Source organism: Oncorhynchus mykiss, chromosome 4 (assembly GCF_057628025.1).
Source record: "Oncorhynchus mykiss isolate SJ-2025 chromosome 4, ASM5762802v1, whole genome shotgun sequence".
Classification (NCBI taxonomy): Eukaryota; Metazoa; Chordata; class Actinopteri; order Salmoniformes; family Salmonidae; genus Oncorhynchus; species Oncorhynchus mykiss.
In genome coordinates this window covers 89,983,631-90,003,805 of record NC_143025.1, presented here as the reverse complement: position 1 = coordinate 90,003,805, position 20,175 = coordinate 89,983,631, and the positions used below count along the sequence as shown (strand labels likewise).

Genomic DNA, 20,175 nt, shown 5'->3' with positions numbered 1-20,175 from the left:
CCGTTCAACATTCTGAGCTCTACTAACCCGTTCAACATTCTGAGCTCTACTAACCCGTTCAACATTCTGAGATCTACTAACCCGTTCAACATTCTGAGATCTACTAACCCGTTCAACATTCTGAGCTCTACTAACCCGTTCAACATTCTGAGATCTACTAACCCGTTCAACATTCTGTGATCTACTAACCCGTTCAACATTCTGAGCTCTACTAACCCGTTCAACATTCTGAGCTCTACTAACCCGTTCAACATTCTGAGCTCTACTAACCCGTTCAACATTCTGAGCTCTACTAACCCGTTCAACATTCTGAGCTCTACTAACCCGTTCAACATTCTGAGATCTACTAACCCGTTCAACATTCTGAGCTCTACTAACCCGTTCAACATTCTGAGCTCTACTAACCCGTTCAACATTCTGAGCTCTACTAACCCGTTCAACATTCTGAGCTCTACTAACCCGTTCAACATTCTGAGCTCTACTAACCCGTTCAACATTCTGAGCTCTACTAACCCGTTCAACATTCTGAGCTCTACTAACCCGTTCAACATTCTGAGCTCTACTAACCCGTTCAACATTCTGAGCTCTACTAACCCGTTCAACATTCTGAGCTCTACTAACCCGTTCAACATTCTGAGCTCTACTAACCCGTTCAACATTCTGAGCTCTACTAACCCGTTCAACATTCTGAGCTCTACTAACCCGTTCAACATTCTGAGCTCTACTAACCCGTTCAACATTCTGAGCTCTACTAACCCGTTCAACATTCTGAGCTCTACTAACCCGTTCAACATTCTGAGCTCTACTAACCCGTTCAACATTCTGAGCTCTACTAACCCGTTCAACATTCTGAGCTCTACTAACCCGTTCAACATTCTGAGCTCTACTAACCCGTTCAACATTCTGAGCTCTACTAACCCGTTCAACATTCTGAGCTCTACTAACCCGTTCAACATTCTGAGCTCTACTAACCCGTTCAACATTCTGAGCTCTACTAACCCGTTCAACATTCTGAGCTCTACTAACCCGTTCAACATTCTGAGCTCTACTAACCCGTTCAACATTCTGAGCTCTACTAACCCGTTCAACATTCTGAGCTCTACTAACCCGTTCAACATTCTGAGCTCTACTAACCCGTTCAACATTCTGAGCTCTACTAACCCGTTCAACATTCTGAGCTCTACTAACCCGTTCAACATTCTGAGCTCTACTAACCCGTTCAACATTCTGAGCTCTACTAACCCGTTCAACATTCTGAGCTCTACTAACCCGTTCAACATTCTGAGCTCTACTAACCCGTTCAACATTCTGAGCTCTACTAACCCGTTCAACATTCTGAGCTCTACTAACCCGTTCAACATTCTGAGCTCTACTAACCCGTTCAACATTCTGAGCTCTACTAACCCGTTCAACATTCTGAGCTCTACTAACCCGTTCAACATTCTGAGCTCTACTAACCCGTTCAACATTCTGAGCTCTACTAACCCGTTCAACATTCTGAGCTCTACTAACCCGTTCAACATTCTGAGCTCTACTAACCCGTTCAACATTCTGAGCTCTACTAACCCGTTCAACATTCTGAGCTCTACTAACCCGTTCAACATTCTGAGCTCTACTAACCCGTTCAACATTCTGAGCTCTACTAACCCGTTCAACATTCTGAGCTCTACTAACCCGTTCAACATTCTGAGCTCTACTAACCCGTTCAACATTCTGAGCTCTACTAACCCGTTCAACATTCTGAGCTCTACTAACCCGTTCAACATTCTGAGCTCTACTAACCCGTTCAACATTCTGAGCTCTACTAACCCGTTCAACATTCTGAGCTCTACTAACCCGTTCAACATTCTGAGCTCTACTAACCCGTTCAACATTCTGAGCTCTACTAACCCGTTCAACATTCTGAGCTCTACTAACCCGTTCAACATTCTGAGCTCTACTAACCCGTTCAACATTCTGAGCTCTACTAACCCGTTCAACATTCTGAGCTCTACTAACCCGTTCAACATTCTGAGCTCTACTAACCCGTTCAACATTCTGAGCTCTACTAACCCGTTCAACATTCTGAGCTCTACTAACCCGTTCAACATTCTGAGCTCTACTAACCCGTTCAACATTCTGAGCTCTACTAACCCGTTCAACATTCTGAGCTCTACTAACCCGTTCAACATTCTGAGCTCTACTAACCCGTTCAACATTCTGAGCTCTACTAACCCGTTCAACATTCTGAGCTCTACTAACCCGTTCAACATTCTGAGCTCTACTAACCCGTTCAACATTCTGAGCTCTACTAACCCGTTCAACATTCTGAGCTCTACTAACCCGTTCAACATTCTGAGCTCTACTAACCCGTTCAACATTCTGAGCTCTACTAACCCGTTCAACATTCTGAGCTCTACTAACCCGTTCAACATTCTGAGCTCTACTAACCCGTTCAACATTCTGAGCTCTACTAACCCGTTCAACATTCTGAGCTCTACTAACCCGTTCAACATTCTGAGCTCTACTAACCCGTTCAACATTCTGAGCTCTACTAACCCGTTCAACATTCTGAGCTCTACTAACCCGTTCAACATTCTGAGCTCTACTAACCCGTTCAACATTCTGAGCTCTACTAACCCGTTCAACATTCTGAGCTCTACTAACCCGTTCAACATTCTGAGCTCTACTAACCCGTTCAACATTCTGAGATCTACTAACCCGTTCAACATTCTGAGATCTACTAACCCGTTCAACATTCTGAGATCTACTAACCCGTTCAACATTCTGAGATCTACTAACCCGTTCAACATTCTGAGCTCTACTAACCCGTTCAACATTCTGAGATCTACTAACCCGTTCAACATTCTGAGATCTACTAACCCGTTCAACATTCTGAGATCTACTAACCCGTTCAACATTCTGAGATCTACTAACCCGTTCAACATTCTGAGATCTACTAACCCGTTCAACATTCTGAGATCTACTAACCCGTTCAACATTCTGAGATCTACTAACCCGTTCAACATTCTGAGATCTACTAACCCGTTCAACATTCTGAGATCTACTAACCCGTTCAACATTCTGAGATCTACTAACCCGTTCAACATTCTGAGATCTACTAACCCGTTCAACATTCTGAGCTCTACTAACCCGTTCAACATTCTGAGCTCTACTAACCCGTTCAACATTCTGAGCTCTACTAACCCGTTCAACATTCTGAGCTCTACTAACCCGTTCAACATTCTGAGCTCTACTAACCCGTTCAACATTCTGAGCTCTACTAACCCGTTCAACATTCTGAGCTCTACTAACCCGTTCAACATTCTGAGATCTACTAACCCGTTCAACATTCTGAGATCTACTAACCCGTTCAACATTCTGAGATCTACTAACCCGTTCAACATTCTGAGATCTACTAACCCGTTCAACATTCTGAGATCTACTAACCCGTTCAACATTCTGAGATCTACTAACCCGTTCAACATTCTGAGCTCTACTAACCCGTTCAACATTCTGAGCTCTACTAACCCGTTCAACATTCTGAGCTCTACTAACCCGTTCAACATTCTGAGATCTACTAACCCGTTCAACATTCTGAGCTCTACTAACCCGTTCAACATTCTGAGATCTACTAACCCGTTCAACATTCTGAGATCTACTAACCCGTTCAACATTCTGAGATCTACTAACCCGTTCAACATTCTGAGCTCTACTAACCCGTTCAACATTCTGAGATCTACTAACCCGTTCAACATTCTGAGATCTACTAACCCGTTCAACATTCTGAGCTCTACTAACCCGTTCAACATTCTGAGATCTACTAACCCGTTCAACATTCTGAGCTCTACTAACCCGTTCAACATTCTGAGCTCTACTAACCCGTTCAACATTCTGAGATCTACTAACCCGTTCAACATTCTGAGATCTACTAACCCGTTCAACATTCTGAGATCTACTAACCCGTTCAACATTCTGAGATCTACTAACCCGTTCAACATTCTGAGCTCTACTAACCCGTTCAACATTCTGAGCTCTACTAACCCGTTCAACATTCTGAGCTCTACTAACCCGTTCAACATTCTGAGCTCTACTAACCCGTTCAACATTCTGAGCTCTACTAACCCATTCAACATTCTGAGCTCTACTAACCCGTTCAACATTCTGAGCTCTACTAACCCGTTCAACATTCTGAGCTCTACTAACCCGTTCAACATTCTGAGCTCTACTAACCCGTTCAACATTCTGAGATCTACTAACCCGTTCAACATTCTGAGATCTACTAACCTGCAAACTTGTCTGTGTCGGACTCGTCCATGGACCAGAAGCAGTGGTCATAAGCAAAGACCTGAGGTGGAAAATGACAGCCAGTTGAAGAACACATAAAAACCTGACATTCACAGAAGTGATTAAATAGTGATTTTGTAACCTCGCAATACTGTCCTGGTTAAGGGCTCACCTTAGGCTGATTCCTGAACAGGACAGAGGGGAAAGGGAAAGACTTAGTTAAACAGCTTCACTCCAAACAAAGTGGGCTAACTAATAATACCAGTGTGCATTCAGGTACAGGGGAAACCATTAAGCAATTGATAATGCATTTACTAACAAAGTCCATGAAGTCAAAAGGTGATATGAAAAGGGAGTACATTAAAAATTAAAAATAAATTATTAAAATTTTTTTTTTTAAAACATACTTTTTATATAATCTGAAGCTCAAAACAAGCTGTCAAGGCAACAAGCTGCCAAGGCAACAAGCTGCCAAGGCAACAAGCTGCCAAGGCAACAAGCTGCCAAGGCAACAAGCTGTCAAGGCAACAAGCTGCCAAGGCAACAAGCTGCCAAGGCAACAAGCTGCCAAGGCAACAAGCTGCCAAGGCAACAAGCTGTCAAGGCAACAAGCTGTCAAGGCAACAAGCTGTCAAGGCAACAAGCTGTCAAGGCAACAAGCTGTCAAGGCAACAAGCTGTCAAGGCAACAAGCTGTCAAGGGAAGGGTGAGAGGGAGGGAGGGATGGGGTGAGAGATCAATTGGGAATGTTCTAAAGGATGGGGGGGGGCAACGCGATCGTATGTTTATATTTCTCTCCAATAAAACATTATTTTCTTCAAGAAAGAGGGGTCTCAAAAGAGCATAGGGGGGTTGTGCCATCTTTAGCTGCAATGCCTCCCAACCAAACGCTTCCTGTAGTTGTTGATCAGTCTCTCATGTCACTGTGGAGGAATTTTGGTCCACTCATCCATGCAGAAGTGTTTTAACTCAGTGACTTTTGTGGGTTTTCAAGCATGAACTGCTTTGTTTCAAGTCCTGCCACAACATATCAATTGGTATTAGGTCTGGACTTTGACAAGGCCATTCCAAAAGGTCAAACATGTTGCTTTTTAGCCATTTTCATGTAGACTTGATTGTGTGTTTTGGATCATTGTCTTGCTGCATGTAACCAGCTGCTCTACAGATTCAACTCAGACTGATGGCCTGACATTCTCCTGTAGAATTCTCTGATACAGAGCAGAATTCATGGTTCCTTCTATTAAGGCAAGTCGTCCAGGTCCTGAGGCAGCAAAGCATCCCCAAACCGTCACACTACCACCACCACCACGCTGGACCCCAAACCGTCACACTACCACCACCACGCTGACCCCAAACCGTCACACTACCACCACCACCACCATGCTGACCCCAAACCGTCACACTACCACCACCACCATGCTGACCCCAAACCGTCACACTACCACCACCACCATGCTGACCCCAAACCGTCACACTACCACCACCACGCTGACCCCAAACCGTCACACTACCACCACCACGCTGGACCCCAAACCATCACATTACCATCACCACCATGCTGACCCTAAACCATCACACTACCACCACCATGCTGGTCCGTTGGTATGAGGATCTTACTGTGGAATGCAGGGTTAGGTTTTCATCAGACATAAATGGGACCCGAAAAAGCACCCGGATGATCATCAAGCCTCGTAGATGATTCTTCCAGGTGTCTTGATGATCATCAAGCCTCGTAGATGATTCTTCCAGGAGTCTTGATGATCATCAAGCCTCGTAGATGATTCTTCCAGGAGTCTTGATGATCATCAAGCCTCGTAGATGATTCTTCCAGGAGTCTTGATGATCATCAAGCCTCGTAGATGATTCTTCCAGGAGTCTTGATGATCATCAAGCCTCGTAGATGATTCTTCCAGGAGTCTTGATGATCATCAAGCCTCGTAGATGATTCTTCCAGGAGTCTTGATGATCATCAAGCCTCGTAGATGATTCTTCCAGGAGTCTTGATGATCATCAGGCCTCGTAGATGATTCTTCCAGGAGTCTTGATGATCATCAAGCCTTGTAAATGATTTTTCCAGGAGTCTTGATGATCATCCGGGTGCTTTTTTGGCAAACTAGAGTCAACTTTTTGGACGACACAGGTCCCATTATGTCTAGTGAAAACCAAACACTGCATTTATGACTCGTTGCAACTAAACCACAGAGTAGCTTGGCTGACTCCCTAAGAAGAAGAATCCTCCTACATGGTCAGGTTCTCCTGTTGGCTGGGATCCCTCCACTAGCTGTTTACCAGCCTTGTGTTCTCCTGAACTACACTGAGCAAAACATATAAAAACACAACATGTAAAGTGTTGGTCCCGTGTTTCAGGATCTGAAATAAAAGATTCCAGAAATGTTCCATACGCACAGAAGAAATCAATTAATTGTTTACATCCCTGTTAGTTATAATTTCTCCTTTGCCAAGATAATCCATCCACCTGACAGGTGTGGCATATCAAGAAGCTGATTAAACAGCCTGATCGTTACACAGGTGCACCTTGTGCTGGATACATATCAAGAAGCTGATTAAACAGCCTGATCATTACACAGGTGCACCTTGTGCTGGGAACATATCAAGAAACTGATTAAACAGCCTGATCATTAAACAGGTGCACATTTCTCTACCATAAGCTGCCTTCAACATCGATTTAAAGAATTTGGCAGTAAGTCCAACGGGCCTCACAACTGCAGACCAAGTGTAGCAACGTCAGCCCAGGACCTCCGCATCCGGCTTCTTCACCTGAAGGATCGTCTGAGACCAGCCACTCGGACAGCAGATGAAACAGTGGGTTTACACAATCGAAGAATTTCTGCACAAACTGTCAGTAACAGTCTCAGGGAAGCTCATCTGCGGGCTCGTCGTGCTCACCGGGGTCTTGACCTGACTGCAGTTTGGCGTCGCAACCAACTTCAGTGGGCATATTCTCACCTCGATGGCCATTGGCACACTGGAGAAGTGGATGAATCCCAGTTTCAGCTGTACCGGGCAGCTGGCAGACAACGTGTATGGCGTCGTGTGGCAGGGCGGTTTGTTGATGTCAAAGTAGGGGCAAGGCATAAGCCACGAACAATGCTACGAACAAACTGCATTTTATTGATGGCAATTTGAATGCACAGAGAGATACCGTGACGAGATCCTGAGGCCCATTGTTGTGTCATTCATCTGCAGCCATCGCCTCATGTTTCAGCATGATAATGCACAGCCTCATGTCACAAGAATCTGTACACAATTCCTGCAAGCGGAACATGTCCCAGTTCTTCCATGGCCTGTGTACTCAGACATGTCACCGTCTGGACATGTTTGGGATGCTCTGGATCATGTCCCAGTTCCTGCCAATATTCAGCAACTCTGCACAGCCTTTGAAAAAGGAGTGAGAGAACATTTCACAATCAACAGCCTGATCAACTCTATACAAAGGAGATGAGTCTCGCTGCGTGAGGCAAACGGTGGTCACACCAGATACTGACTGGTTTTCTGTTCCACGCCCCCCTACCTTTTTATTAAGGTATCTGTGACCAACAGATGCATATCTGTATACCTCAGTCATGTGAAATCCATAGATTAGGGCCTAATTCGTTTATTTCAATTGACCGACATCCTTATATGAATTGTAACTCAGTAAAATCTTTGAAATTGTTGCATTTTGCGTTTATATTTTTCTTCAGTGTAATATAAAACCAAACTGTTATAAGAGCCATGTAGAATACTTCAAAGACACATATTTATAAAAAATAAAAAAAGGACCAGAGCTCACTGAGGCAGCCTGATGCTCTGCTAAAATGGTCCCTTAATAACCAAAATGGAATCTGGGAAGTGATTCAGTCTGAAGCCCACAGAAGCCTGTATAACCTGTTCATATATAGCCCAGGGGATAGACAGGAGGACAGCACTGCAGCGTGTCAGGGCAGAAATCACAATTGAAGACAAAACGTCCTACAGCTTATTGTAGACTACAAAAAAAAATGGGCCCATATTATGCATCAGAAACATAACCTATAGTCTAACAAACCCCCAACTAACCAGGACAGGTATTTGTTTGTTGATGAGGTGAAAACCTCATCTGGGCAAGTAGCCAACCCTGAGAGCATCCATCTCACCTGCACACTGACTGACTGAACACAGAATTAAAACAGAATAGACACACCCTTAGTAACGAGAGACAGGTCAGAGCAGGGCAGAGGGTTAAGGGAGGGTAGCGGTGTGGAGGGTGTTCGGAAGGTTAAGGGAGGTTTTGGAGCTAAACAGTGAGTTGTCAGACCAGTTTGACTCTCTGTGACTGAACGTACATACACAGCAGACCAGCTGGGGCTGTAATGGGCTGTAATGGAGCTGATGACTGATGGTTCATGACATGGTATAGACTATAGGTAGTTCAAGGTGACGGGCCAGAGAGGAGACAAATAGTCAGTAGGGAAGTTTCAGTTATTGATTTTTCTTCCTATTCTGAAATCAACACCATGTCCATTGAGCATTGGACCAATAAGGTCTATTGCATGTGTGATCCTCAGTGTGAGAACATCAGAGGGGATCTAATTTGGTGGACACACAGAGCATTCTAAGTGATACAGTACGTAGCATGAACAATGACTCTGACAAATGATACAAATAACAGCTGGTGGCAGCCAACAACAACAACAACAACAACAACACAAAATTCACTTATTTCCAATAACCCTTCCTGCACTTGAACCATCGGAATAAAAAAAAGAACTAAAAGGTATTTTGTTGCTTTTCAGAAAGCAAAAATCAATAACGCGGTCTGACTGGGATCTGATTCCTCATCTGTTTCTAAACGTGTCTGACTGGGATCTGATTCCTCATCTGTTTCTAAACGTGTCTGACTGGGATCTGATTCCTCATCTGTTTCTAAACGTGTCAAACCATAAAGAAAAAGTCAAGCATATGAAAAAGGGGGCCCAATTAAATTCCTAAGCTAGTAGTCCATGATAAATCTTGAACCTGAAACTGACCCCCCCCACCCACCCACCCAATTACTACAATATAATTCAAAAGGAAGTATTTGTTAAACACTGAGCAGTAGGCAGAGACATGGATGGCACATGGGATGGGAGGCCTATGCTGCAGAGATACATGATGGTCAGAATGAAGGTATGTGTATTCCTACCGGGAGTCTCCCTTGCTGAGGTTCTGACTAGCAGGGTTCAACACTGTCTGGTTCCCCTCCATCCCCACCACACAATTGGTCTTCAGGTCTTTTTCTGGTGGGACAAGGAGACACACAACACATACATGTTGTTATACAACAGGAGCAACAACAACAATCAACAGGTCTTATTTCTGTGTCTGGCTATGATGTGTCCAGGGACAGCTGATGATTCGAGGGAGCCACAGACATTTAACGTCTTAGATAGTGTATCAACATAGCAACACATACATTTAACCTCCCAGCTAATGTATCAACATAGCAACACATACACTGCATAGCCAAAAGTATGTGGACACCTGCTCATTGAACATCTTATTGCAAAATTATGGGCATTAATATGGAGTGCGTCTCCTCTTTGCTGCTATAACAGCCTCCGCTCTTCTGGGAAGGCTTTCCACTAGATGTTGGAACATTGCTGCTATAACAGCCTCCACTCTTCTGGGAAGGCTTTCCACTAGATGTTGGAACATTTCTACAAGGACTTGCTTCCATTCAGCCACAAGAGCATTAGTGAGGTCGGGCACTGTTACACTCTTTCTTGAACTGCACTGTTGGTTAAGGGCTTGTAAGCATTTCACAGTAAGGTCTACACTGGTGATTAAACCTGGCTCGCAGTCTGCGTTCCAATTCATCCCAAAGGTGTTCGATGGGGTTGAGGTCAGGGTTCTGTGCAGACCAGTCAAGTTCTTCCACACCGATCTCAACAAACCATTTCTATACGGACCTCGCTTTGTGCAAAGGGGGCATTGTTATTATGAAACAGGAAAGGGCCTTCCCCAAACTGTTGCCACAAAGTTGGAAGCACAGAATCGTCTAGAATGTCATTGTATGCTGTAGCGTTATGATTTCCCTTCACTGGAACTAATGGGCCTAACTCGAATCCATGAAAAACAGCCCCAGACCATTATTCCTCCTCCACCAAACTTTACAGTTGGCACTATGCATTGTAGTGTTCTCCTGGCATCCTCCAAATCCAGATTCCTCCGTCAGACTGCCAGATGGTGAAGCGTGCTTCATCGCTCCAGAGAACGCGTTTCCACTGATCCAGAGTCCAAAGGCGGTGAGCTTTACACCACTCCAGCCGACGCTTGGCATTGCGCATGGTGATCTTAGGCTCGTGTGGGCCTGCCATGAAAAACCCATTTCATGAAACACCCAAAGAATAGTTATTGTGCTGACCATGCTTCCAGAGGCAGTTTGGAACTCGGTAGTGAGTGTCGCAACAAAGGACAGACGATTTTTACGCACCAAGCGCTTCAGCACCCGGCAGTCCCGTTCTGTGAGCTTGTGTGGCCTACCACAAGCCATAAGACTGCTGAACAATTAATCAAAATGGCCACCGGACTATTTACATTGACCCCCCCCCCCCCATTTGTTTGTATACTGCTACTACTTGCTGTTTGTTATCTATGCATAGTCACTTCACCTCTTCCCTACATGTACAAATGACCTCGACTAACCGGTACCCCCGCACATTCACTAAGAACCGGTACCCCGCACATTCACTAAGAACCGGTACCCCCGCACATTCACTAAGAACCGGTACCCCCGCACATTCACTAAGAACCGGTACCCCCGCACATTCACTAAGAACCGGTACCCCCGCACATTCACTAAGAACCGGTACCCCCGCACATTCACTAAGAACCAGTACCGCCGCACATTCACTAAGAACCGGTACCCCCGCACATTCACTAAGAACCGGTAACCCCCTGTATGTAGCCTTGTTATTTTTTTGTTACACTCTTTCTTGAACTGCACTGTTGGTTAAGGGCTTGTAAGCATTTTACTGTGAGGTCTACACTTGTTGTATTCGGCGCATGTTATAAATAAAGTTTGATTTGATATAAATTGAACCAGAATGATACATTTATAGAATTTTTTTTTATGCATTGTTCTCTCTTTATTCAACCTGCCCTTCATTCACACAATATTCCATGACCTTAACCTGCCGGCTCCACGGATATAACTGCTGGGGCTGCATGTTTAGTCACCCCCGCATCATTCACTCACACACACCAAAATAAACTGCATGGAAGGAAAGACCTAGTCATGAAATGACTGTGAAGATTTGTATTATGAATGTACCTCTTCTGTTCATTGGTCGGACGCGAACTGCGACCTTCACATTGGAGTTACTCAAGCTGTCATCCATAGTGCCTGGCTGTGGGTTTTCTGTGGCTGGACTGAATGGTGAATGAGATTCATTAATAATGCATAACGTTACTGTACATGCATGAATCATGCTACCTCATCTTGCCAAATGTACAAATTCTGAAGGATTTCATCTCTAAATCACAGGTTATTAATCAAACGAAGAGATAGGAAGCCTGCTGTAGCCAGCACAATGTCAAAACACTCTTGGTTGCGTCGAACACACACACACACACACACACACACACACACACACACACACACACACACACACACACACACACACACACACGTGCCCTGTTCAGCTCAAGGACAAAAGTAAAGCTAAAAAAAAACGGAAAAGCTCAAACGATTTTAGCTGACAGAGAAAACTGTCAACTCACCGTGCGACTAGTTCTTATTTTCCCCCTTACTCGAGCGTCCAAATTCAGGCAGCGTTCTCTTCAAGTGCACCTTCCTTCCCTAGCTTGCGTGCCAGCGGGATAAAAACAAACAAACAATATATGGTGATATCAGTGGACAAATTTAGCCAGCAACAACTAAACAGTTTAGGTAGTAAGTTGTCTTGAGTTATAGCTATTAAAAAACATTCCCAAAAACACAATCGTCCAAACTTACGGAGAACAACAACAGATCATCGCGAGGGAATAGTTTTCCACCTGTTGCATTTCCTGATGCCGCCCGTATAGATCCCTGAAGTCATAGTCCTAAACCTGTCCTGAAACCTTAACCGGATTTAGTTGCGATACACAGATTTGCGCAAGAGAATGTTGTTTGGGAATAAACTGATGGAGAGTATACTGATTCATTGTAGATCTGTATTTTTTTTTTAAATGTTTCAGAAAATATACATATATAATGTATTTTTATAGTAAACATGTGTGGAAAAGATTAGAATTATTGATGTCAGATGCAGTTTTCAAAGGGCCATTTTAATTGAGACACCGTCCAACATTTTACATTATTTTATTATGGACAGGGAATTTCTCGGAATAAAAAAAGAAGCGCTGTGTTTTTACGTTATTTTACGACCGTTTACAGGGGTGGACGGCAGGAGTCGTGCAAGCTTGATTACGTAGGGTTGTTTACAAAGTTGAAAGTTCTCCACATTTTCCAAGTTAATAACACGTTTCATATTGTAAATTCACAGCGTCAACGTAACTTCAGATATGGGGAAGCAAAAGAAAAAGAGTAAGTCCGTCTACTTTTCTGCTTGGTTAGCTAGGAGCTGAGGTTAGTCGTTGGCTAGCTAACTCGCTAGCTAAATTACACATCCTGCTAACTTGCCCTCCAGATAGCTAAGCTAAACTGAATTTCTTTACAAACAACTAACCAACCTCGTCTCCATTTATGTAGGCTAAATTGACTAATTAAAAGTGACTAGGCTTGAGATGGGTTGAGTATCTGTGAAGCGTGCTCGGTAGTTATTAAACGACTAAACACTAACCGAGGTAAAAAATTAATTTTATATTGGATATTCGTTTTTCTCTCATCATGACCCATCACAGCTGTCATCCATTTATTTTATATGATATGACTTTACTCGCAATAAAAACTGTCGGTGGGAACGTGGTGAATGTCCCGATTTACTTTTGGATCTCACTGTATATTATATGGTCAGGGCATGCTTGGTTGTATATCGTTGAGTTTAGTCGGCTATTACTGGTAGTTCATTAAGCTAGTGTTGCCTGACTACTTTGCCAGGTGATCTGAGCCGTGCAGAGTTAATGATGATGACCATTGCGGATGTCATCAATCAGCTGGTCGAGGCGCATGAAGAGGGAAAAGACATAAACCTCAACAAGTAAGAACCTCAACCTAACCCTAACATACAGCTCTCCATGGACTTCCACCTGCCTAGTGGTTAGAGAGTTGGGCCAGTAACCAAAAGGTTGCTAGATCAAATCCCCAAGCGTACAAGGTAAAAATCTGTCGTTCTGCCCCTGAACAAGGCAGTTAACCCACTGTTCCTAGGCCACCATTGTAAATAAGAATTTGTTCTTAACTGACTTGCCTAGTTAAATTAAAGGTTAAATAAAAAAATTAAAGCCCTTGGGGAAGTGGATTGTGACCCAAGTAAACAAAGCATTATTTCTTGCCAGAAACCTGTCATATTTTCAAACGTGCCTGGCTGCAACAATCATTTGGGAAAGGTTGTGCTGGGTGGAATGATAATCTAAGCCAATAGGACAAAATGGGGATGGACCTACCAGAATTTCTCCAATATAAACGTTTTTTTTTTCAGTTCAGTTTGCTATGGTTTACAACGCAGTGCACGAATGAATGGACTTACCTCTCTAACACTCCTTTACACGTTGTCATCAGGGTGAAGACGAAGTGCTCTGCTAAATATGGTCTTTCAGCTCAGCCCAGGCTAGTAGACATCATAGCTGCTGTTCCACCCCACTACCGCCGTGCCCTGGTGCCCAAACTCAAGGCCAAGCCTATCCGCACTGCCAGCGGGGTACGTGTGTGTGTGTGTGTGTGTGTGTGTGTGTGTGTGTGTCTGTCTGTCAGCTTCCTGACCATTTTATTTCTGACAAGACACATGAGCTTGTTTCTCTTTGTTCAGATTGCAGTAGTTGCTGTGATGTGCAAACCCCATCGCTGCCCCCACATCAGCTTCACTGGAAACATCTGCGTGTGAGTGCATAGTAACAGATCGTCTGTGTGTGACTGCAAAGCAACAGATCGTCTGTGTGTGACTGCAAAGCAACAGATCGTCTGTGTGTGACTGCATAGTAACAGATCGTCTGTGTGTGACTGCGTAGTAACAGATCGTCTGTGTGTGACTGCATAGCAACAGATCGTCTGTGTGTGACTGCATAGCAACAGATCGTCTGTGTGTGACTGCATAGTAACAGATCGTCTGTGTGTGACTGCGTAGTAACAGATCGTCTGTGTGTGACTGCATAGTAACAGATCGTCTGTGTGTGACTGCGTAGTAACAGATCGTCTGTGTGTGACTGCATAGTAACAGATCGTCTGTGTGTGACTGCATAGTAACAGATCGTCTGTGTGTGACTGCGTAGTAACAGATCGTCTGTGTGTGACTGCGTAGTAACAGATCGTCTGTGTGTGACTGCGTAGTAGCAGATCGTCTGTGTGTGAGTGCATAGTAACAGATTGTCTGTGTGTGACTGCATAGTAACAGATTGTCTGTGTGTGACTGCATAGTAACAGATTGTCTGTGTGTGACTGCATAGTAACAGATCGTCTGTGTGTGACTGCATAGTAACAGATCGTCTGTGTGTGACTGCATAGTAACAGATCAGACAGTAAAACTAGAAGAATTCTGACCATAATGTTGTATTGACTATAAAGAGGAACCGTTCTGTTTCTGCTATGACAGATACTGTCCAGGTGGGCCAGACTCAGACTTTGAATACTCCACACAGTCTTACACTGGCTACGAGGTAAATCAACACTATATTCCTGTAGTCCAGAACCTCCAACATCCCTATGTGTTGTCTAAAAGTCTAGTATTCTTTCTCTCTGTCAGCCGACGTCTATGAGAGCCATCAGAGCACGGTATGATCCCTACCTGCAGACCAGGCATCGAGTGGAACAGGTCAGTGACACACAGTGCAGTACCCCACTATCATTATTACCTATTATAATAAAATAAGACAGGATGATGATGATGATGATGATGATGATGATAATAGTAATAATTCACATTAGAAATACGGGGAACTCGCGTCATTCACCACTACATGTGTAGCAAAGGTAACCAACGTTTGTCTCTGCCCCTGTTCTGAGATGAGGCCTATACAACACTGTGTTTTCCTGTCCAGTTGAAGCAGCTGGGCCACAGTGTGGACAAGGTGGAGTTTATAGTGATGGGAGGAACCTTCATGGCCCTGGCTGAGGAGTACAGAGACTACTTTATCAGGAACCTCCACGACGCCCTGTCAGGACACACCTCTAACAACGTGGCTGAGGCCGTCAGGTAATATTACTACCCCCCACCCTAATTAACCCTGTCAGGACACACCTCTAACAACGTGGCTGAGGCCGTCAGGTAATATTACTACCCCCCACCCTAATTAACCCTGTCAGGACACACCTCTAACAACGTGGCTGAGGCCGTCAGGTAATATTACTACCCCCCACCCTAATTAACCCTGTCAGGACACACTTCTAACAACGTGGCTGAGGCCGTCAGGTAATATTACTACCCCCCACCCTAATTAACCCTGTCAGGACACACCTCTAACAACGTGGCTGAGGCCGTCAGGTAATATTACTACCCCCCACCCTAATTAACCCTGTCAGGACACACCTCTAACAACGTGGCTGAGGCCGTCAGGTAATATTACTACCCCCCACCCTAATTAACCCTGTCAGGACACACCTCTAACAACGTGGCTGAGGCCGTCAGGTAATATTACTACCCCCCCACCCCCCACCCTAATTAACCCTGTCAGGACACACCTCTAACAACGTGGCTGAGGCCGTCAGGTAATATTACTAACCCCCCCCACCCAAATTAACCCTGTCAGGACACACCTCTAACAACGTGGCTGAGGCCGTCAGGTAATATTACTATCCCCCCACCCCCACCCAAATTAACCCTGTCAGGACACACCTCTAACAATGTAGCTGAGGCTGTCAGGTAATATTACTAACCCCCCCCACCCTAATTAACCCTGTCAGGACACACCTCTAACAACGTGGCTGAGGCCGTCAGGTAATATTACTACCCCCCCACCCCCCACCCTAATTAACCCTGTCAGGACACACCTCTAACAACGTGGCTGAGGCCGTCAGGTAATATTACTATCCCCCCACCCCCACCCAAATTAACCCTGTCAGGACACACCTCTAACAACGTGGCTGAGGCCGTCAGGTAATATTACTACCCCCCCGAACCCCTGTCAGGACACACCTCTAACAACGTGGCTGAGGCCGTCAGGTAATATTACTACCCCCCCGAACCCCTGTCAGGACACACCTCTAACAACGTGGCTGAGGCCGTCAGGTAATATTACTATCCCCCCACCCAAATTAACCCTGTCAGGACACACCTCTAACAACGTAGCTGAGGCCGTCAGGTAATATTACTACCCCCCACCCCCACCCTAATTAACCCTGTCAGGACACACCTCTAACAACGTGGCTGAGGCCGTCAGGTAATATTACTACCCCCCACCCTAATTAACCCTGTCAGGACACACCTCTAACAACGTAGCTGAGGCCGTCAGGTAATATTACTACCCCCCACCCAAATTAACCCTGTCAGGACACACCTCTAACAACGTGGCTGAGGCCGTCAGGTAATATTACTACCCCCCCACCCCCACCCTAATTAACCCTGTCAGGACACACCTCTAACAACGTAGCTGAGGCCGTCAGGTAATATTACTACCCCCCACCCTAATTAACCCTGTCAGGACACACCTCTAACAACGTGGCTGAGGCCGTCAGGTAATATTACTACCCCCCACCCTAATTAACCCTGTCAGGACACACTTCTAACAACGTGGCTGAGGCCGTCAGGTAATATTACTACCCCCCCACCCCCACCCTAATTAACCCTGTCAGGACACACCTCTAACAACGTAGCTGAGGCCGTCGGGTAATATTACTACCCCCCCACCCCCACCCCACCCTAATTAACCCTGTCAGGACACACCTCTAACAACGTGGCTGAGGCTGTCAGGTAATATTACTAACCCCCCCACCCCCACCAAAATTAACCCTGTCAGGACACACCTCTAACAACGTGGCTGAGGCCGTCAGGTAATATTACTATCCCCCCACCCCCACCCTAATTAACCCTGTCAGGACACACCTCTAACAACGTGGCTGAGGCCGTCAGGTAATATTACTACCCCCCCACCCCCACCCCACCCTAATTAACCCTGTCAGGACACACCTCTAACAACGTGGCTGAGGCCGTCGGGTAATATTACTAACCCCCCCACCCAAATTAACCCTGTCAGGACACACCTCTAACAACGTGGCTGAGGCCGTCAGGTAATATTACTACCCCCCCACCCCCACCCTAATTAACCCTGTCAGGACACACCTCTAACAACGTAGCTGAGGCTGTCAGGTAATATTACTACCCCCCACCCTAATTAACCCTGTCAGGACACACCTCTAACAACGTGGCTGAGGCTGTCAGGTAATATTACTACCCCCCCACCCCCACCCAAATTAACCCTGTCAGGACACACCTCTAACAACGTAGCTGAGGCCGTCAGGTAATATTACTACCCCCCACCCTAATTAACCCTGTCAGGACACAACTCTAACAACGTGGCTGAGGCCGTCAGGTAATATTACTACCCCCCACCCTAATTAACCCTGTCAGGACACACTTCTAACAACGTGGCTGAGGCCGTCAGGTAATATTACTACCCCCCACCCTAATTAACCCTGTCAGGACACACCTCTAACAACGTGGCTGAGGCCGTCAGGTAATATTACTACCCCCCACCCTAATTAACCCTGTCAGGACACACCTCTAACAACGTGGCTGAGGCCGTCAGGTAATATTACTACCCCCCACCCTAATTAACCCTGTCAGGACACACTTCTAACAACGTGGCTGAGGCCGTCAGGTAATATTACTACCCCCCCACCCCCACCCAAATTAACCCTGTCAGGACACACTTCTAACAACGTGGCTGAGGCCGTCAGGTAATATTACTACCCCCCCACCCCCACCCTAATTAACCCTGTCAGGACACACTTCTAACAACGTGGCTGAGGCCGTCAGGTAATATTACTACCCCCCCACCCCCACCCAAATTAACCCTGTCAGGACACACTTCTAACAACGTGGCTGAGGCCGTCAGGTAATATTACTATCCCCCCACCCCCACCCAAATGAACCCTGTCAGGACACACTTCTAACAACGTGGCTGAGGCCGTCAGGTAATATTACTACCCCCCCACCCCCACCCTAATTAACCCTGTCAGGACACACCTCTAACAACGTAGCTGAGGCCGTCAGGTAATATTACTACCCCCCGACCCCCACCCTAATTAACCCTGTCAGGACACACCTCTAACAACGTAGCTGAGGCTGTCAGGTAATATTACTAACCCCCCCCACCCAAATTAACCCTGTCAGGACACACCTCTAACAACGTAGCTGAGGCCGTCAGGTAATATTACTATCCCCCCACCCCCACCCAAATTAACCCTGTCAGGACACACCTCTAACAACGTGGCTGAGGCCGTCAGGTAATATTACTATCCCCCCACCCAAATTAACCCTGTCAGGACACACCTCTAACAACGTAGCTGAGGCCGTCAGGTAATATTACTACCCCCCCACCCCCACCCAAATTAACCCTGTCAGGACACACCTCTAACAACGTAGCTGAGGCTGTCAGGTAATATTACTAACCCCCCCCACCCAAATTAACCCTGTCAGGACACACCTCTAACAACGTAGCTGAGGCCGTCAGGTAATATTACTACTCTATCATACTCTCATCAAGCACTGTACGCTTTCGACGCCTTCTCGAATCGATGCCCAGACGAATTGAGGCTGTTCTGAGGGGAAAATGGTTGAAACTCAGAATTAGGAAGGTGTTCTTAATATTTTGTACACTCGGTGTGAATCTGTCAGTGACCACTCAAAAAAGACAAAGTGCGTGATGCAGGTGACACGGTGGCTTGAACATTACAACAAAATATCTTATATATATATATATATATATATATGAGACTTTCATTAGGCCTATATGAATTTATCATTTGTCAGAGGTTCGTTATTAATTATACCACTCAGTGTGTCGTAAATGGAGCAGTCTGGGCATTGATCTGCTGCGTCTCTGTAGAGTCAATAGGATTGATCCATTGAGGGTTTTTTTTGTAGGAGAACTAATCACACAGAACCCTTTCTCCCTCAATTAGTCACTTCAGACTCTCGTCAGGGGTTGTATCCTAAATGGCACCCTATTCCCTTTATAGTGCACTACTTTAGACCAGAGCCCTATGGCACCCTATTCCATTTATAGTGCACTACTTTAGACCAGAGCCCTATGGCACCCTATTCCATTTATAGTGCACTACTTTAGACCAGAGCCCTATGGCACCCTATTCCATTTATAGTGCACTACTTTTAACCAGGGCCCTATGGCACCCTATTCCCTTTATAGTGCACTACTTTTAACCAGGGCCCTATGGCACCCTATTCCCTTTATAGTGCACTACTTTAGACCAGAGCCCTATGGCACCCTATTCCCTTTATAGTGCACTACTTTAGACCAGAGCTCTATGGCACCCTATTCCCTATATAGTGCACTACTTTAGACCAGAGCCCTATGGCACCCTATTCCCTATATAGTGCACTACTTTAGACCAGAGCCCTATGGCACCCTATTCCCTATATAGTGCACTACTTTAGACCAGAGCCCTATGGCACCCTATTCCATTTATAGTGCACTACTTTAATCCTCCTGGGGTGCTGCTTCCATCAAAACTAGCACTCGAACATCTCAGGGTACCTGGGGTTGCTGCTTCCATCAAAACTAGCACTCGAACATCTCAGGGTACCTGGGGTTGCTGCTTCCATCAAAACTAGC

General features: G+C 45.5%; 2 protein-coding genes across 4 annotated transcripts in view; one reads left to right on the top strand and one right to left on the bottom strand.

The window, feature by feature from the left end:
• LOC110521111 (kinesin-like protein KIF13B) overlaps window positions 1-12,301 on the bottom strand; it is a 79,739-nt gene extending 67,438 nt beyond the window's left edge. For 2 of the 3 annotated variants that reach the window (XM_090233243.1, XM_090233242.1), the window contains exons 1-4: window positions 11,561-12,016; window positions 9,431-9,524; window positions 4,439-4,451; window positions 4,267-4,327 (exon numbers count right to left, since the gene is read on the bottom strand). In XM_090233243.1, coding sequence (XP_090089369.1) covers window positions 4,267-4,327; window positions 4,439-4,451; window positions 9,431-9,524; window positions 11,561-11,717 — 325 coding nt within the window. In that variant the 5' untranslated portion in view covers window positions 11,718-12,016. Of the gene's footprint in view, window positions 1-4,266; window positions 4,328-4,438; window positions 4,452-9,430; window positions 9,525-11,560; window positions 12,089-12,244 lie in introns of those variants that run through there. The other variant, XM_036976323.2, reaches the window with a different exon arrangement.
• The window catches only part of elp3 (elongator acetyltransferase complex subunit 3), a 28,633-nt gene continuing 20,543 nt past the window's right edge, over window positions 12,086-20,175 (top strand). The window contains exons 1-7 of the mRNA XM_036976325.2: window positions 12,086-12,817; window positions 13,331-13,430; window positions 13,952-14,090; window positions 14,199-14,269; window positions 14,979-15,042; window positions 15,129-15,197; window positions 15,424-15,578. Of these exons, the coding sequence (XP_036832220.1) occupies window positions 12,796-12,817; window positions 13,331-13,430; window positions 13,952-14,090; window positions 14,199-14,269; window positions 14,979-15,042; window positions 15,129-15,197; window positions 15,424-15,578 (620 nt within the window). The 5' untranslated portion in view covers window positions 12,086-12,795. The remainder of the gene's footprint in view (window positions 12,818-13,330; window positions 13,431-13,951; window positions 14,091-14,198; window positions 14,270-14,978; window positions 15,043-15,128; window positions 15,198-15,423; window positions 15,579-20,175) is intronic.